The sequence below is a fragment of the Lactuca virosa genome, chromosome 3 (genome assembly GCF_052849685.1).
Source record: "Lactuca virosa cultivar CGN04683 chromosome 3, Lactuca_virosa_CGN04683_v6, whole genome shotgun sequence".
Classification (NCBI taxonomy): Eukaryota; Viridiplantae; Streptophyta; class Magnoliopsida; order Asterales; family Asteraceae; genus Lactuca; species Lactuca virosa.
In genome coordinates this window covers 219,926,263-219,945,705 of record NC_136428.1, presented here as the reverse complement: position 1 = coordinate 219,945,705, position 19,443 = coordinate 219,926,263, and the positions used below count along the sequence as shown (strand labels likewise).

Sequence of the window (19,443 nt, the reverse complement as noted above, 5' to 3'; positions counted from 1 at the left end):
TAATAAAACATGTTGTTCTAAAAAAATTAATATTAATCATAATCATTAAATTTTATTATAAGAAATATTTTTCAATATGATTATTTTGTTTCTATCACTTCATCCCATATAATTTTTATCTTTAATTATTAACTTAAATATGATTGTCAGGTCTTACTCAAATTAATCGTTCCCCATTAATTTAATTATGTTAAATTAAATGATTAATGAATTTCGGTGCCAAAAAAAAAAAAAAAACCTGAACCTAATGGCACTATCACAATAAATTCTTCAAATCCATTAGTTTAAGGTTTTCCGTAACAATTCATGTGGAACATACCCTTCGTATACTTTAGTCAAAGAAATGATCAATCAGTGACACATTCCCATCGGGTGGGACATTTCACATTTCTCACGACATCCCCTCAAATTGCCTTTCAGTTGTGATTTGTCAGTTAACTTACACGTTCCTTGTCTTCCACCACTCGTGAGTTGACTTCAAGTGTTCCATGATAATAGCTTCTCTTTGTTTCTGGGTTTATAAAATCAACTGCTTTCTTTCTCATCAGAACCTATCAGTTCATCATAACATCCCATCTTTTCACCACCATCTTTTCTTTTCCAAACTAAACTGAAATCCGATTGATAATGGGGAATCAATGGGGTTTGGGGCTCCATCTCATTTTCGTAAGTATTTTTTTGTGTGCACCCACTTATACTTGTTTGGGTTTTAATAATATAAGTGTCCTTTGCCCTGAGCAAGAGCGACTTGCTCTTCTAAAGTTCAAAGAGAGTGTCCAAGATGACTTTGGAATATTGTCATCTTGGGTTGGCAATGACTGTTGCAGGTGGGGAAGAATCCAGTGTGACGGTGTCACTGGAAATGTGGAAAGCCTTCATCTCAGAGGAGACTCGGAAGATAAATTTCTTCTTAAAAAGTTCTACTTAATTAGCAATGAAGTGAGCTCTTCTTTGGCAGAACTGAGGCATCTCAAATACTTGGATATGAGTTGGAATATTTTTCAAGGAAAGGTCCCTGTGTTCATAGGATCACTGAAACAGCTGACTTATCTCAATCTTTCTAATGCTGGTTTTCAAGGTATTATTCCTCATCATATTGGAAATCTTTCTAATTTAGAAGTTCTTGATCTCAGTTCAAACCGAGAGCTGATGGTAGATGATATGGCATGGACTTTTGGCCTTTCATCTCTCAAGCATCTTGACTTTAGTTTTGTTGATCTTTTTAGAGCAAAGCATGGGGATATGGTGTTTTACATGATTCCTTCCTTAAAAGTGTTAAATTTGCATGGATGTGACCTTTACTTTTCTGATCTTGGTCATTCTCTAAATTCGAGTAAAATACTTCCCAATATCAAACACTTGGATCTTGGGTCGTCCAATTTCAATGGACCACTCCCTCGCTTTTTACAAAACATGACATCCCTTGAATTCCTGGATCTTTCAGGCTTTAATCTTAGTTTGTCATGCAGTTTTGCAGACTTGCTAAACATGATACCTTCTGTCTTAGAGCTGCATTTGAGAGGTTGTGGGCTTCATAATACGCATCTATCTTCCCCTCATGTCAATTACACTACACTTTCTAACATCAAACACCTGGATCTTAGCCTTAATTGGATTGAAGGCATATTTCCATCTGTTTTAACAAACATGAGTTCCCTAAGAGTCCTTAACCTTTGTGGAAACATGTTGAATTCATCAGTACCTATTATGCCTAACCTCCTAGAGCTTGATCTTTCTTTAAACATGTTTAAGCAGATTGAGCATGTTGGAATCTGGAGACAGTGTCAACTGAAAAAACTGACTGCATATTTTAACCTTTTTGATGTAGAAATGACTGACTCCCTAAAAAACACATCTGAATGCTCTCAGTATGCTTTGGAGATGTTGAGATTAGGTTATAGTTTACATGGTACAATTCCCGAATCACTTGGTAAACTGACTAATTTAAGAGAATTACATCTACCCAACTGCGGATTGATAGGTCCAATTCCCGAATTTGTAACAAGGTTAAGATTTTTAGAAGTATTAGATCTATCTCATAACGAGTTAACCGGTCCAATTCCGACCTTCCTAGGGAAACTTTCCAATCTTGATCTTTCTTTTAATCAATTGAAAGGTTCAATTCCAGAATCTCTAGGAAGACTTTTTTCATTACAAGCCATTTCATTGTCTTCAAATAGGTTAAATGGGACTATTCCGGTGTCAGTTTTACAATTTCCAAAACTCCATTGTCTAGATATCTCTGATAATTTTCTAGAAGGAGTAGTTTCAGAAGCCCATTTTGCTAACCTTTCGATGTTGAAGCACTTGGATACTTCTTCTAACACCAGGTTAACTTTCAACATTTCACACAGGTGGATACCTCCATTCCAATTGGTTAGTTTCAGTTCTTGCAAGATAGGAAGCGAATTCCCGCAGTGGCTTCAGAATCAAAGGACGCTTATTAAGTTGGTGATGTCCAATGCTGCAATTTCGGGACCTCTGCCCCCATGGCTGCGCAAGATGCCCATCAGGTACTTAGATCTCTCTCGAAACAAACTCATCGGTCCTTTGACAAACCTCCCCAGTGGGGGGAAATTTGATGTGGCCGGATATGCATTTTACCCGACATTATTTCTGGAAGATAACCTTTTTAATGGGTCTATTCGAAGGTCATTGTGCCAAAGGAAAGATTTGGTCCTTCTTGATTTTTCCAAAAATAGGTTAACTGGAAAGATTCCAAAGTGTCTTGCGGACTTGAAAAGGTTGGAGGGTATGAAATTTAGCTCAAATATGTTGTCTGGTGTCATTTCGAGATTTATACCTTTTTTACCTTCGTCGTTGCGTGGGTTAAAATTGAATGACAATAAGTTTAGTGGTGAACTTCCTCGAGAATGGGGGAATTTACAAGGTTTAACGATGTTGGATTTTGGTGATAATAAATTATTTGGGAATATACCCAAACAAATTGGAGAAAAACTTCCACAATTGATTGTTTTAAGGTTGCGTGGAAATAACTTCATCGGTAGAATTCCTCCATCTGTGTGCAATATTTCAGTACTTCAAATTTTGGATGTTGCATTCAACAACTTAACAGGAGCAATCCCTCGTTGTCTAGGAGGGTTGAGTGCCATGGTATATCGTAGCCTAGAAGGGAGTCTTGGCTCTCCGGATGCTACTCACGAAAATGTGAATCAAGTTGTGAAAGGTGTTGATCGTGAATATACAACAAGTTGGCAAATAATGTTCAACATGGATCTTTCAAGCAATAAACTTGTCGGTGGGATACCGGTTGAGTTAACTTCTCTTTCAATGTTGATGGGTCTCAATTTATCTAATAATCATCTAAGTGGGCGTATCCCAGACAACATTGGAAAAATGGTAAAGTTAGAATCTCTCGATTTCTCAAAAAACAAGTTGACCGGGAGGATCCCTCCAAGCATGGCAGCTTTAAACTTTTTGAGCCACTTGAATTTGTCACACAACAACTTGTTTGGACAAATTCCAACAGGAAATCAATTGCAGACCCTTAATGATCCATCAATATATGTTGGGAACAAAGCTCTATGTGGAGCTCCATTGCAAAAGAATTGCTCAGGTCATGAAGATCCAACAATGGACAAGACGAAAAATGAAGCATCTGATGGACAGATGAATGTATGGTTTTACGTGGACATAATGTGTGGTTTTACAACAGGGTTCTGGGGTGTTATTGGAGTTTTGTTGTTCAAGAAGCAGTGGAGGCAGAAGCTTTTCATATTTGCAGAGGAAACCATTGACAAGATATTCATTGTAATTGTTATAAGAGTTGCCAAGATGAAGAGAGGAAGAGAAGCCTTATAGACAATCTAAAATGCATTTAAATCTTTAGTACATATTATAAGTGATGATTTTACTTTATTTATGATTAGAGTATTGTGCTTATTCATACTACTATTTGGATTTTATATATGTATGATATTTGTATTATGGGTTGTTTAAAATATCTATTTGGAAATTTTTGTTGGATTTGATATTAATATAAGAACAAGTTTCTCTATTAAATTATTATGGAATTTAATCCCTTGTAATTCTCAAAATCAATGAGTGGTAGGATTTCAACTTGAAATACTCTCCTCTCTCACCCTTAACCTTTTTTCGATATGGTATTTAACTATCATTATATACAAGATCAAGTTGTTAGATTATATTAGGTTACGGTTTTGTCTTGATTGATGTTTTATTGTTTTGGTTCTATTCGGTCTTGGTTGCCTTTTTGGTTATGCTTCAAACATTTGAACACCTAAAATCTAATCATCAGGTCACTATATTTATTTGTATGGAAATACTCACTTTTTGCTTCTTCTTTTTATGTTTCTGTTTTCTTGTTTTTTTTTTCCATATTTTTTATCATTATGTCTTTTTTCTTTGTAATCACCTTTGTTACTTGCTATTTGTATACATTTGGATGTAATTTGTATCAAGCTCTATGTTGTCTTTTTGTAGATATTGGCTGTTAGGTTTCACTTCCTGAGGTAAATAATAAAACAGGAGAATGCTTTCCACACAAGAATTAATAACGGAAATGTGATACATCCCCACTACAAGTCTACTCGAAAAGTAGGAAACGGGTCAAAGCATCAGCTGAAAAGGACCAATTTAGTTTACTCTTAAAATACTTATAGGACCAGTTAATTAACTGTCTTTAGCTATCTAGTTTTCAGCAAGCTTTGTAGTTTGTTTTGTTCATTCTGTTTTTATCATCTTCAAATTTAGTTCTGTAATTGGAGACTCAGATCCTCTCCAATCCAGCCTTATCTTTTTAATTCAAGTGTTAATTGCCTGCTAAATACTTTAGATTATATCATTGGTTCCATTGCCTGGAAATTTGAATGGCCCCTGCTACCCGGAGATTCTGATCCAATTGCTGCTCAACTGGATGCGTACACCCCCTTAAAGAAGATGTTGCAGCCCTCAAAAGTCATGTCGACACACAGGAAAACCACACAAAAGTTCTGGAAGAAACGACCAAGGAGATAGTTCTTGCAGATTTCAACATCACACCATTTACAAAAATTGATTTTCCGGCTTATGCTGGGGGAGATCCACGTGGTTGGATTTTGAAAGAAGAAAAATATTTTCGTTATTACCAAATTTCGGATGCATGTAGCTTCTATGCACTTGGAAGCTAATGCTTTAGATCTTTTTTCATGGCTCTCAGAAGATCAAACAATCACTCTCTGGGAAGAATTAGTTCTTGCATTCCATAAAAATTTTGGTCCAGCCAAATTCCAAAATCTGGATGAATACCTTTGTATCATCAAATAAACGAGATCCGTCCAAGAATACAGGCAGGAATTTGCTAAATGATCAGCTAGGGTTTTCAATTGGCAAGAAAATTGCTTGCTGGGAGTTTTACTAAACGGTCTCAAAGAAGAACTCAAAGCTGATGTACGCATCTAGAAACCCCGCATGGTGTATAATGCAGCGAGTTTAACCCTAGAGCATGAATCAAAAGTGGGTGTCTGAGACCGTGGACCACCCCTAGGTCCGCCACCTGGGTGTCTCTAAGTCCAATAAAGGAACCACATGGAGCCCAAGCCCAAAACCTTTTCCAAATGAAATTAAAAACATCGTACACCCTAATACACAGAATCCTATAATTCAACGAACGCCTTCTCGAATCTCTGAAAAACAAAACGGATTTCTTAAGGAGAGTGCTTTCTGTGTGGAGAAAAAGTATGGACCTGGTCATCGCTGTAAAACAGACACATTCAAACTATTGGAAGCTTCTGAAGATCAAGAGGAGCCAGTCAATACCAATAGACAAGGGGAATCGGGTGATCAAGAGGGCTTTGCTGAAATAAGCCTACATACTATCTTTAGCAAATCACACGTAACTACAATGAAACTACATGGTACTATAGGAACAACTGAAGTATTGATCTTGGTGGATGGTGGGTCTACCCATAGTTTTATCTCTCGGATACGTTGTTCGTGCATTGAAGATGGTCACTCAATTTGTTACCCTTTTTGTCGTCCAAATCCGGAACGGAGATATCATCAGGTGCAATCAACTGTGCAAGGACGTTTCTGTGAAACTACCTGATCTAAAGATTATTCAAGATTTTTACCCGTTCTCAATTGGGGGGAAGACCTCGTTCTCGGTAATCAACGGCTACCTACTCTTAATAAGGTTCAAGAAAATTGGAACGATGTTCATCATTTTTACTATAGATGGCGCAAAAAAAAAAATACAAATTACAATGTTTTTCTTCTAGAGAGATTTCGTCAAACAATCAAAGAGAATGTGGTGTTATTTGATTTATAAATGTGTTATTGAATCGGTTTCAACGAAAGTTCAAAGACGTGCAAAAATCGGTTTCAACGAAATCCGATCGATCGTATTATTTGTTATTTGATGTGTTATTTGATTTATAAATGTGTTATTGAATCCATTATATGGTCTTTAGAGTGTATCTTAGTTCAATTAAGAAGAAATAGCTAGCAAATCTAGATTTTTTCCATGGGTGCTATGAAGAACAATAGTTCCGTAACTAAGAACAGATCCGCAAAGGACATTTCTGCGGAACCATTGAGTCCTGTAACATCCCAAACTATAAGACCCAAAAATTTCATTCTTAAATTGATAAAACCGGTATTCAAGAAACATCATCATAAAAATCCAGATAAAACAAACGTATCAATCATCATATCATATCAGAGTAAATCAAGAAAATGCAGAACGAGGTGGTCTGCTCTGCAATCATCCTGAGCTCTTCCATTTGAAAACCGAAGTACCTAAAACATAAACTGAAACCGTAAGCACAAAGCTTAGTGAGTTCCCCAAAAATATCACACACCATACATACATAACACATAATAGGCCACGTCCAATGAGTGGATCGGGCCCTGCCCTAACTCGCATAACGAGCCCCACCCACATAAAATTCATATAAGCATAATAGGTAATAGCATACGAAATAACCATTGGGCCCTACCCAGTAACCATCTAAGCACATACACATGCAAGATTCACGCAGACATCTAGCACCCTACATAATAAACCATGGGTCGGCATTGGTGACTTCGGTCCTTTAAACACAGTGAGGAAACTCACCTTGCACTACCGAATCTCACAGACAGAATCTCTGGTTGCTCGCATGCTGTAACATACACGTTTTAAAATCGTGTTTAAAGTAAATAATATTATGAAATATTATATAATTATGAGTATTGAGTTCTAACGGATAGTTTTTACTAGAAAAGAAGTAAAACTATGTTTAGAATCAATCGGAAAATATTGGAAGTCTTATGAGATTCCAATTAAAAGACAAATATCGAAATTTAACGAAAATATAAAATTTGAAATAAGTAAAATTTTATTATTGAAAGTTGTAAAGAATCTCGTTAGAAACATTTAGGCGAAAACCTCATCGAAATCCGAGTTAATAGAAGAAGTTATGACCAATCGAAGATCCGCGACAAAACCGGCACGACGCCGAATGACGTAAAAAGTGAGTTTTTGATAAACTACTTTTTAGCCTTAGTGATCTAAACGAAAGTCGTAGTACTTGTTAAACCGAGAATTTTGATAAAAAGAATGCCAAAATCTGACTTCGTATGAGGAAGTTATGATTTTTCTAAGTTTCAGCTTAGCAGTAGACAGCTAAAAACTCGAATTTTAGATCGACTGATTTTTAGCCAACACAACCTAAACGAGAATCGAAGGTCTCGTTTATAGTAGTACAACGGTAAAAAGTATGACGAAAACGGATGTCGGATGAAGAAGTTATGAATTTTTAACGGATTTACGAGTCCCGGTCTGTTAAAAATAATAATATTAAAAATAAATTCAAAATTAGCCGACGAAGTCTAAACAGAAGTTGTAGAGCGTAATTTTGCCTACGCGTGCATATAAAGAACGTCAAAAATGGAGACCGTATGCAAACGTTATGGATTTTAGAAGATTTTGGCTCAAAAACCGAGAAATAGTGGATAATACCGGGAAATTTAGCATGTGTGGCTCGGAATTGGCCACGTCACCTCGCGTATGATCTCGCCCCGTGTCCGATGAGTCATGCATGCCACGTATCCGAAGATCCTCGCAGGTCCGACGCGTGTCCGCCAGCTCCTCGCATCCGAGCGCGCCACCTACCTCGCACCCGAAGCTCGCTGCTGCTGCCGCGTGTTCTTCCTTCGACCGAAGATCCGAGCCACGTGCCTCTCCCTCCTTGCTTCGGATCCGACCCTCGCAGCTATATATAGTGGCTGCGAGATCTCTCGGGTAAACTTTGGAAATTGCCACTTTTTACCCCAAAAATCAATATTTCTTGCAAATAAACTTCCCCCGAAGCCTCGGGATTATTTCCAACGCCCGAAACACGCCCCGAAGTTCCCGAGAAGCCCGAAAAAATTATCTTTTCGGTTTTGAAGCTCTACCTTCGCAGAGCCCGGTTTTCAATAAATTTCCCGGTTTTCAACAAAGGAAGTTATATTTGAAGCCGAAGTGCTGCCCAAATTACTATTTTAACCCCCGGTTATTTCACGGTGAGTTCAATATATAGGAACAATTGTATGTTATGTGTTATATGTGCAATGTGCTTTCCTGTGTTATTCTGGTTTTATACCTTTGGTTATGTAAAACATTATTTTTATACTAACGGAATACTAACGGAGCTATACCTTTGACTTGAAGTGTATGACATAAGCATCACTTGGGTATTGGTATGTAGCCTCTGCCCATGTAGAGCATGTCTCCGTAAGAGAATGACTTCTATTCTATGGCATTGGCAGATGGTTAGACAGAGCAATAAGCATGAAATCTACCGAAATGTTTTAATCAGAAAGTGTATGTCTTCTGTGCCATTTGGGCTGAAGCTTTATTGATCGTATAACTTTGTATCAAATCATTGATTGATAAATCAGAAAGTTTGTCTCATGATTCACATATGCCTATGTTGTTCCTTGTTCCTCTTTGCTTCTGCCATATTGAAGTTTATATATGGCATAACGTTATATTGTATCTATTGTTGAACTCACTAAGCGTCACCTCTTACCCCTCTCAGTGTTTAACAAATTGCAGGAGATAAGTAACCAGTATGGTTATATACTGTCGGAAGATGTAGAATATTTTTTACTATTACTTTTGTACTTCGGTTTACGTATGTATAAAATTACAATATCCTGGTTAGTTATGTAATATACTAAAACTTAGTCGGTTTGTATCCAGTCTTTTGTAATCACATTATCAATGTAAAATATTATTTATAAATATGCATGTAGCATGTTTTGGAGTAACAATTGTATTTAGTACGAAAGTTATGGTCTTTCAGTCATGGTATCAGAGCACTAGTTTAAGTGAACTAAATATCACGGATTGATATTTAGACTTAAATTGTCTAACGTTCAATATATGAACGGAGTCATTAGGAATATATGGATACAAACCATAGGAAAGATTTAAGTGGGGTATTGGGTAGTGATAAACCCTAGTATTTTAAAATATTAAATTACTTCAAAAATTTTAGAGAATTAGTTTAAGTGAACTAGGAATTTTGAGAATTTCTAGACTTAAACATGGATTGTTAAGTGATGATGATACGATGTGTATCAAGTATACTTTAGGTTGAATACCTAAATGGACAAGCACTAGAATATTAGAGGAGATATGCCTTATATTCTAATATGTGCTAAATGATAAATGAATATAGCATGCCTTAGGTTGCCTGCTTATATTGCTATTACTCGAGAGAGTTTAAGGTCTGTTGCCGACCATAGTATGGGAAAGGAAATTTTATGTACTCCAGATTTAAAAATTTCTATATTAGAACTGATATGAAACTTTTCGAAGTAATAAAAAGACTTATGATAGTCGACATCGATAATGTTAAAGATAAACAATCGAAGGATATCGTAAAATAATACTTATCAAGTGATATCGTAAATAGTGTATTAATACCTATAGAGTGGTGTTGTACATTCAAATTATATTTAGTAAAATAATAACACCGTTGGAAGAATGTTGTGTATTCGAAGTACACTCGGACGAGATGAATGTTTTGGCATAACCGATGAAGTTGTTCCACCGTTGTCGAGATTGAATCAATGATTACTTATAGAGTAGGAAGAACCGAAGATGGTGATAAATACTTCGACAATATCGAAACTGATGTAGTATGCAGTTCGAGTAGTAACCCTATGCAGGATGCTCAGACTTAGTATTTAATAATACTGAGTGACGATTGACTTCTATCACATCCTTATGAAAGTTCCATTATGTGTTAAGCCGACTTTAACATACATGATTAGGATGGTGAAATAGGTTATTTGGTTGTGAAAAAACTAAGTAACTTACTTGTTTAAGTAAGGTAGAATGCTTAGTTGAAGAAGCAATACCCCCATAGTATTGTATGAGAAGAGATGTTGTAGTTAGGAATGACAGTGAACCAAGTTGAAGCTAGTAGAACATGCTGAGATGCAGCTATAATGTGGACTTCTTAGGATAGACTCATATGAAAAAGACTTAAAAGATACAACCATGAGAAAAAGACTTACTCATATTGTGACAACCCGAAATTTTCATTTGTTTAAACTCCGCAATCAAGCACGTCAAAAATTAGCCAAATTTATCTCAAAACATTTTTGGCCGGAATTAAGCCCGCTTGAATATTTTAAATTATATCCGTCAAGCGATCAAATAAAAAGGAAGTGTACTTTAGAGTTTGCCGTGTATCACGTAAGCCGCGAAACTCCAAAATTTGGAGTTTACGGACGTAAACATGGAGTTTACGGCGTAAACCCCAAAGAGTATAAATATGACACTTAGTCATTTTTAGCTCATCTTACACTTCCAACTCCAAGAACACCTAAGAAACTCTCTCAAGTATCATAGCACTTTTCCGTCAAATCCGCCAAAAAGTAAGCGTTTTCTTCCTAGATTCGTTTATGTAACACTTTATCTAGTGTTTATACACGATTTCATCCATGAAATCTTGTCTTTTTCTTAGATCTTCAAGTGTTCATCAAGAACACCAAGAACACACACTAGTGTTCTTGGCCAAAATCGATCATTCAAGCTCCTAGATTGTAAGTACACTTGCCCTAGCTTCTTGTGTGCTTGATGTGAACTTGTTTACACTTGAAAATCATCAAATCCCCAAGGAAACATGAGTTTACAGTTTGGGGAGACCTCCCAAAACCGTAAACACCTTTTAAGGGTGTTTAAGTGCCCTTAACACCTTCCAATGCTTGTATAAGTGACTAGAACCTTGCATGCATAAGATAGAACCACCAAAACACGAAAGAAATGGGAAAACATGAGTTTACGGCCGTAAACCCATGTGTTTACGACCGTAAACCTCCCAAGGAGTGGTCCAAGGACCGTAAACTCCAAAGGAGGTTCATTTTGAGCCCTAGTCACTTCCTTAGCCCTTGATTCGAGTCTAGCTTAATTCCTTGAGTGATATAAGACCTTTGAACACCCAATGACACCACTTCCATGAGTTTACGGCCGTAAACTCATGGGGGAAGTGGTCTAAAAACCGTAAACACCCCTAAGGGCCACCATTTGAGGAGTAAACTCCAATGTGAGGCCATACTCTCCTTATATGCAACCCTTAGTACTCCTAGCACTTGTAGTTAAGTGTTTTCATGTATTAGGACGTCCTTACTTGCATAATTAGTTATTAAATGACTAATTAGATACTTAAATGTATCACTACATGTTAAATAGGATCCGCGTGTGTGGTCAAGTCCTCACTTCACACTTAGCATCCTATACCGTCCGTTCATCCGAATCACCCACGTCAGGTGAGTTCATACCCCTGAATCAACCTTTTAAATGATTTTAACTGCTTTTATGGGGGGGGATACAAGTTGAACTATAGAGTTATTATATCAATCACATGTGATTAATAACTGTATAGCAAATAGATTTTTGCATGTTAAACTGCTTTATCCAGTTAAAGGTTTTCAAATCTTGTTTTCAAATCTCGTTAAAGTATGAATATCCCTTTTTAGATTATTAAAGATTTTCCAAAGGTTTTCAAAGTTTGTTTTATAAACTGACATCAAGTCATAACTTCTTATTGATAAGTTTTCCAAAGGTTTTACCAAAACTTCTTTTATGCTTTTATATTGTAAATGCATGCCTGTATATGTATAGTTATATAAGTAATGTTTAAAGGACTTAGGAAGGCTAGCCCGCACTACCTCCTTTTTCCTTGTTTGGATGTGGCTTTAGGGTATCAGTTATCCGTCCGAAGGTCGTTTAAATATTAGTTATATATCATGTATACATATATAGTCATAAAAAGTTCTATCAGCCAGTTCATCACCTTTGGGTAGCAAAGGCATCTAGATAACTTCTCAAGTAAACTATAATAGGTATAGTTTAGAAACCAACCATAACTTTCATGAAGGAGAACTTAGTTACATCTAGATTCTAAAAACTTATACTTTTAGTAAAAGAAAGGTTTATAGAAATCAAAACACGGGATACATCCTCATGACGCGGATTCCACCGTTGTCGAGCGGTAACCAGAGTCTCCTGGAGGGAGAGCAGGCATTATGTGTATAGATCTATACGGGACAGACACTCCCACATCCTGACTGCTAGCTACAGTCCCGGCTGACCAGGCCAAGGGGTGACAAATGTCACATTCATTCCGATGCCAGCAGGTCGTCAAGTACTCGATTGTCAATCAGTATGGTTACGAGTATCTCTACGCTTACCTTATAATTCATGGCTTTAAGGTAATAAGTATTATCACGGTATTTTCTATATAGGAAACTATCATAACCTATTTTCCTAGTTATACACTAGGCCACACTTTAAACCTTTAAACCAAACCACTTAGGATTAAAGGGTATTCTAGACTTTCCGAGGCGTATTGTTCATTTAATACTTCCTGGAGTCTGTATTTCTTTGTTTTAGACTCTCCGAGGCGTATCGTTCATTTAATACTTCCTGGAGTCTGTATTTCATTCTTTTAGACTCTCCGAGACGTGTTGATCATTCAATACCACCTGGAGTCTATGTTTTATTTACTTTTAGCCAGCAGTGTTACTGCTGAGGCAAAAATATTATTTTCCCTATTACTTTTGATTGTGATCTGCTCGCATATCCTTTAAAAGTATAAATCATATTTTGATAATGATAGTACCTTTAAGGGGAAAATGTTTCTTAAACATAAAACAGATGGGTCTTGGTAGAACACTGCTTTTAATAGAGATACTCCTTAGTTTAAACATAAAACAATTGAGTCTTGGTAGAAGACTACTTTTATTAGAAAATATAGGATTTTCTGGAAGGAATTCTAATACTCTGTAAATTCTAATCACCATCATTGTGTAAGATTATTTTGAAGTAAAACACGTATTTATACCAATGTCATTAAATACTTATGAACTCACCAGCATTTAAAAATGCTGATACTCGCTTTCAAAATAACTTGTATTCTCAGGTCATCCGTAGGCAGGTACACTCTGAAAGCTTTTGTGAAGACAGCCTTGTACCGAGCTGCATTATATATAACTCTTTGGATTTACTTTGATGATGTTGCTATAAAATGTAACCTATGTAAAATTATTACTATTAATGCAATGGTTGTTGTACTTTGATTACTATACGGCATATGTTGTGATACTTGACATGACGTCCTCCACCCCAGAATGTTTCCGCCGTTCTCGGTTTTGGGGTGTGACAGATTGGTATCAGAGCATTGTTTATAGTGAGCTCAGTATATCAAATCATAAAAGATATACAACCTATAAATACATTGGGATAAAACACTCTGACCAAGAATTATACTTTAAAATATAACCATATTTTTACAAAAGTATAAGAACATCCAGAATCTAAACACCCGAACCAAGTATCACAAGAAGAATAAAAATAAAAGTCTTTGGATGTTGGCCATTACCGTCAAACCTGGGCAGTTATGTAATCGTAAGCTGGAATAAATCTAACCTGATCAACTACATTTATTCGAGATGCGACTAACGTGTGCTTTGGAGTGATGGTGGTGTTGCAACAAATCTGAAACTTACCAAATAGGAATGCTAGAGCCAAACATAAAGTTTAAAATACTATAGGAGTATTTTAGGATACTAAAAGACTCGCAATAAACCCAGAAGCATGTTCAGAAGATAAGAATCAAACATGAAATTAAAATACCATAGGGGTATTTTAGGAACCATAGATAACCTTGCGTGAAAACCAAAGAGATCCTTATTGATAGACCTATGATTACAGAGTGTATACTCCCAAGGTTATATATAGTAAGGATCTCATAGTCTGAGAATATGTGGTTTCGCTCTACTTCCTTTTCCCTGTTTGGATGTGGATATAGAGTAGTATCACATATTCGAAGGCCTATCAGATCTAAGTTATATATGATTTGTGTACACTGTGAAATTGTAGCAGGACTCGATACGGATCACACAGTGAAATGTTTTAATAATCTCTTAGGATTCTTTAGACATTTCCATTCTCGCACGAACCCTTTAGAGAACCTTATCCACTTCAGTGATTGGCAGAAGAGTCGATTCAGACCCAGAAGAGGTTCATTGAGAAGATTTCCATTCAGGAAATAAATGAACAGGGACTAGACTATTGAAACCACCATGTGCCTATACCTTTTAGGGACATCAGTGGGAAATTCGCCTGAACTTCCGAGATTCCAGTCGTCCCTCATGAAGTGATGACACTCAGAGTCAGAATCAGAAGTAAGGCGGAGCAGAAATTCAATATGTCTGCAAGAGAAGAAAACCCTAGGAAAATACCCGAAGAAAACCAACGCCCGTTCCAGTCAACGATAAGAGGTGGACAGAGGGAGCCAATACATGGAACCCGAGAAGTGTCTTTTCCTCGTTATCGCCACGTTAATAAATCCATAAAATAATACAATTTAGTGAGTTAGTGATTACACTGCTCACACTATGTGTTAGGCAAATCGTCTTTCCCGTCGAAATTAATACGAATAGATCGGATCTCAAAACCTCGATTGAGAGTGTTTAGCCATAAGTTTTCATGAGCCTTTTCTTCTGTAATCTTCGTTCCGAACTGTCCTCAAATCTTTCCAAAGCCGGAGAGCGAATCTCTCCAGTATAAAGATAACTTAGTAGGAACGACTCCCATCTTATGGCTTCCCGATACACTCACTCCTACCCTGTTACCCGGACTGCATCATAGGGATGTAGGTCGACACTCAGATAACCATAACTCAAGGCGCGGGAAAGTTTACGCCTATCATAGTAAAGAAAGATACGTCTAGGATTAACCATCGTCTTTCATCAGCTTGTTTTCCTTTTCATGTAGGAAAAACCATGCCTCCGAAGAAACGTAACCAACCCGTTAGTAAGACACCGGTCCTTCTATTCGATGAAGCTACGTTTCAAGCTGCAGTCTCAGCAGCCGTAGCAGCTGTCATGGCTCATCTGAATGCTAACAACGCCAATGTTAGCAAGAGCCCTATCGGGAATTCCGATAAAAGCAATGGACAGCAGCAACCAACATCTGTGTACCCAGCCACCCAAGAACCCCAACCAAATCCACTGAAGAGAAAGTTTAAAAACGAGGAGGGAAGTACCCCGACTCAAGGACCTTCCAAAGGGCAACGAGCTGAGGTAGTCAATACCCCTGTCAATCCGTCTGTCCCGACTCCAAGAAGACCATACCTAGGAAACCTTCCCTGTTGCAGCAGGTGTAGCTACCATCATCATGGTATCTGTCGAGAACTCTTTTGCGTTAGGTGCAACATGAAGGGGCATATCGCTCGCTTATGCAGAACCCCGGTTGAGTTAATTACATCAACCACCAATGTGGAGACCAGTCCAGTATGTCACCTATGCGGTGAAATTGGGCACTTCAAAAGGGACTTCCCAACTGAAGGAAATGACAAGGGTGCAGGAGGAGTTTAACCCTAATGCCCGAAGAGAACATCAAGTAACCCGGTAGAATTTTGGTACGTCTCTCTCAATGCCGAGTAGTTAACTGAAAACATTAAATGATTAATTCTAATTGTAATTACTCTCTCGTTAAGGAGAAAGTCGCAGCACTATAGTAAAATTCAAAAACCCATCAGGTAAAGCTATAATGGCGCAGTATATACGATAAGGCCATTTATAATTAAGATTGATAGACCTCGAGTGAGTGATGCTGCCTTATCTCTTGTTCCTCGTTTGGTTGTGGATTTAGGGCGGAGTCGCTCAGTCAACAGTCCTTTCAACCTTACTTATACATGACTAGTGTATACTAGGCGATTATAGAGAGGCCTCGTGAGAAATCCATTCATGAGAAGTACATTATTCCGAAACATCATGACCCCCTAGAGTTCCGCGTCGATTCCATAGGTCCAAGTATCCGCGATAGTGATACCATGGACGAAACCCGACACGCTAAGAACTTGTGTGCCCCGTTCAGCACATGGTCCTATCGATCTTCATTCCATATCATGTCGATGTTTGTTAAATTCGACACTTCCGTCAATCATGGTTCGACTTAGTGCGACCATGTAAAAATTCTTAGTGTTGTGTAAGGAGAACTTTCACCATAGCCAATTCGTCAAATAAAGGTTCTTCCGAACCTAATAATAAAACCTAATGCGATCCGTCAGTCGTCTCTCTTGTCCAAACCTTCCGAAGTACCCAGGAGAAGAGTATCACGCACTGTTAACCAACCCCTCCTTAGACATGTAGAACCAGAAGCGAAAGGCACTGTAGGTATTCCAGAAGACGATAACCACCCGAAACCTACTTAGTGGATCCCCCAGAAAGACCATTAGCACCGCACAACAAGGTTCGTGAATCAAGAGAAAGAACTCATGGGATTAACTTACTACTATTGAGTATATGCATTAGAGTGGTATATAATTTAGAGCAATAAGATTTAAGATGTGTGCTTCCTCTCTACTCCCTGTTCCTCGTTGGGTTGTGGGTTTGGGGTGGGGCCACACAACTGAACATCCCGTCGATCTCAAATATATACGACTTGCATACACCAAGTATTAGTGATTAAGCCGAGTATGAGCTCTACCACAAACCTTATAGTAAAACTCTTCATCCTATCCCATAGAATAGGAGCTGAAGTCAAGAGAACCACTGCGGGTTGAGCTATTAAAATGACCTAAAATTCGAAATTTGTTGTCATCCCGGTTAAGCCAACATAGTAGCTAACACCCTCAGTTAGGAAAGTAACTCAAGTCGTCAAAAACATTGACTACGACCATCCATTCACGCTTAATCCCACGAATTAAGCATCCCAGCAGAGATCCCGAAAACCTGGAAGCAGTGATAGGTTAAACTCTGAGAAGACTGGATGAAGAAATTAGAAGTCCCGAGTGATGGAACCCTATACTCTCTAGATGTAATCTAGATCGAGAAAACTCAGAAACACCGGAAGAGTAGTTGCAAGGGATACTCGCACTACTCAGGCACTTCGTCCATCCAGTTACAGACGAGTAGTGTCTAGGACACGCCGCCTCCTCATGCGAGAAAAGTCAATGTCGCTCTGTAGACGATAGACTGCATTCTCCGAAGTTAATACTAGAATGTTAAGAACCACATGATCACCACCGCAACAAAGAATACTTGAATTAAGTAAAAGGTTATGTTGCGTTAAGCCTTATAACCCAGATCTTAAAGAGACTGTAAACTAGACACCAGTCTAGGTGTTAGTTGATGGGTTGTACAAGTACACGCGTTTCCCACAAACGGGAAGGAGCCGACACCTTATAGAATAGGGCATGTCTTAGAGATTCGTTGGGCTACCCGGTGATCCAAAGAATACTATCCCTAAAGAGATAGTAGAACCACCTCCTGAAATAGTCCAGCACTCCAGAAATTCTCTAAGGGCTAAGATAGCCCTGACCAGAGACTGCTATCCATGAAACAGCGAAGCGAGTAAGAGAATGATTCATTCCAGTTAGGAATCATACTGTGAAAGCATCTAATAGACGATGATGAAAATTAAAACTCTCTAAACATCGTCTGGTAAAACCCTATCTCACCGACTTTGAGAGTTTCAGTTAGAAACACCTCAAGAGTTAGAAGTGCAAGTCCATTTTGCACTAGGTCGAGATAGATGGCACGTAACCAATAAGTACCAGTAGTAGCCATTACATCCGATGATCCAGAAAACCTCCGAAAGCCAATCAGTAGGAAATACGAATCCGGAAGACGACCTGAGCCTTCTAAGAACCAACCCGGGAACTACACCCCCAGTAAGAGAGAACTTTTGGAACTTCAGAATGGCGATCACGCCAGTGATGATCTCACCATAGAAGTACATTATGTTCTAAGTACTGAAAAGCTCTATCTTCCCAAGAGCGTAGGACCATCTGAGATACTTTGTAAGAATGGGTCCAACCCCCGTCAGACCTCGAATACTTTGGGAATTCCATAAATTCCACCCAAATCTATCCACGTCTTAGACTTGAAAAAAGTGCTTGTCTGATGCGACGCTCGAAATCCCACTCGTCAAGATCGAAATCGATGAGAACCCAACTTCATGTAGGAACCGTAGAAATCATGAACCGAGAGGTCAAGCGACCCAAGCAAGCTGTATCCCAATCGTGAAGGTTCGCTGGACCACCAAGCGAAGCCCCTGAATTCACTTGAGAGCGAGAGGATAAGACGAAACTAAAGTGTCCTCATCTTTTGAGTCGCTCAATTTGCATCTATGTGTGTGCTTGAACTCTAATTTCGGGACGAAATTCCCTCTAACGGGGGGATGATGTGACAACCCGAAATTTTCATTTGTTTAAACTCCGCAATCAAGCACGTCAAAAATTAGCCAAATTTATCTCAAAACATTTTTGGCCGGAATTAAGCCCGCTTGAATATTTTAAATTATATCCGTCAAGCGATCAAATAAAAAGGAAGTGTACTTTAGAGTTTGCCGTGTATCATGTAAGCCGCGAAACTCCAAAATTTGGAGTTTACGGACGTAAACATGGAGTTTACGGCCGTAAACCCCAAAGAGTATAAATATGAAACTTAGTCATTTTTAGCTCATTTTACACTTCCAACTCCAAGAACACCCAAGAAACTCTCTCAAGTATCATATCACTTTTCCGTCAAATCCGCCAAAAAGTAAGCGTTTTCTTCCTAGATTCGTTTATGTAACACTTTATCTAGTGTTTATACATGATTTCATCCATGAAATCTTGTCTTTTTCTTAGATCTTCAAGTGTTCATCAAGAACACCAAGAACACATACTAGTGTTCTTGGCCAAAATCGATCATTCAAGCTCCTAGATTGTAAGTACACTTGCCCTAGCTTCTTGTGTGCTTGATGTGAACTTGTTTACACTTGAAAATCATCAAATCCCCAAGGAATCATGAGTTTACGGTTTGGGGAGACCTCCCAAAACCGCAAACAGCTTTTAAGGGTGTTTAAGTGCCCTTAACACCTTCCAATGCTTGTATAAGTGACTAGAACCTTGCATGCATAAGATAGAACCACCAAAACACGAAAGAAAT

At 38.1% G+C, this 19,443-nt stretch overlaps 1 protein-coding gene across 1 annotated transcript; it reads left to right on the top strand.

The window, feature by feature from the left end:
- The first annotated feature begins 627 nt into the window (after positions 1–627).
- On the top strand, positions 628–3,907 carry LOC145164420 (receptor-like protein EIX2). The gene has a single exon (XM_079083139.1). It carries the CDS (start codon positions 628–630, stop codon positions 3,820–3,822), a length of 3,195 nt encoding a protein of 1,064 aa, XP_078939265.1. The 3' UTR covers positions 3,823–3,907.
- Positions 3,908–19,443: the final 15,536 nt, after the last annotated feature.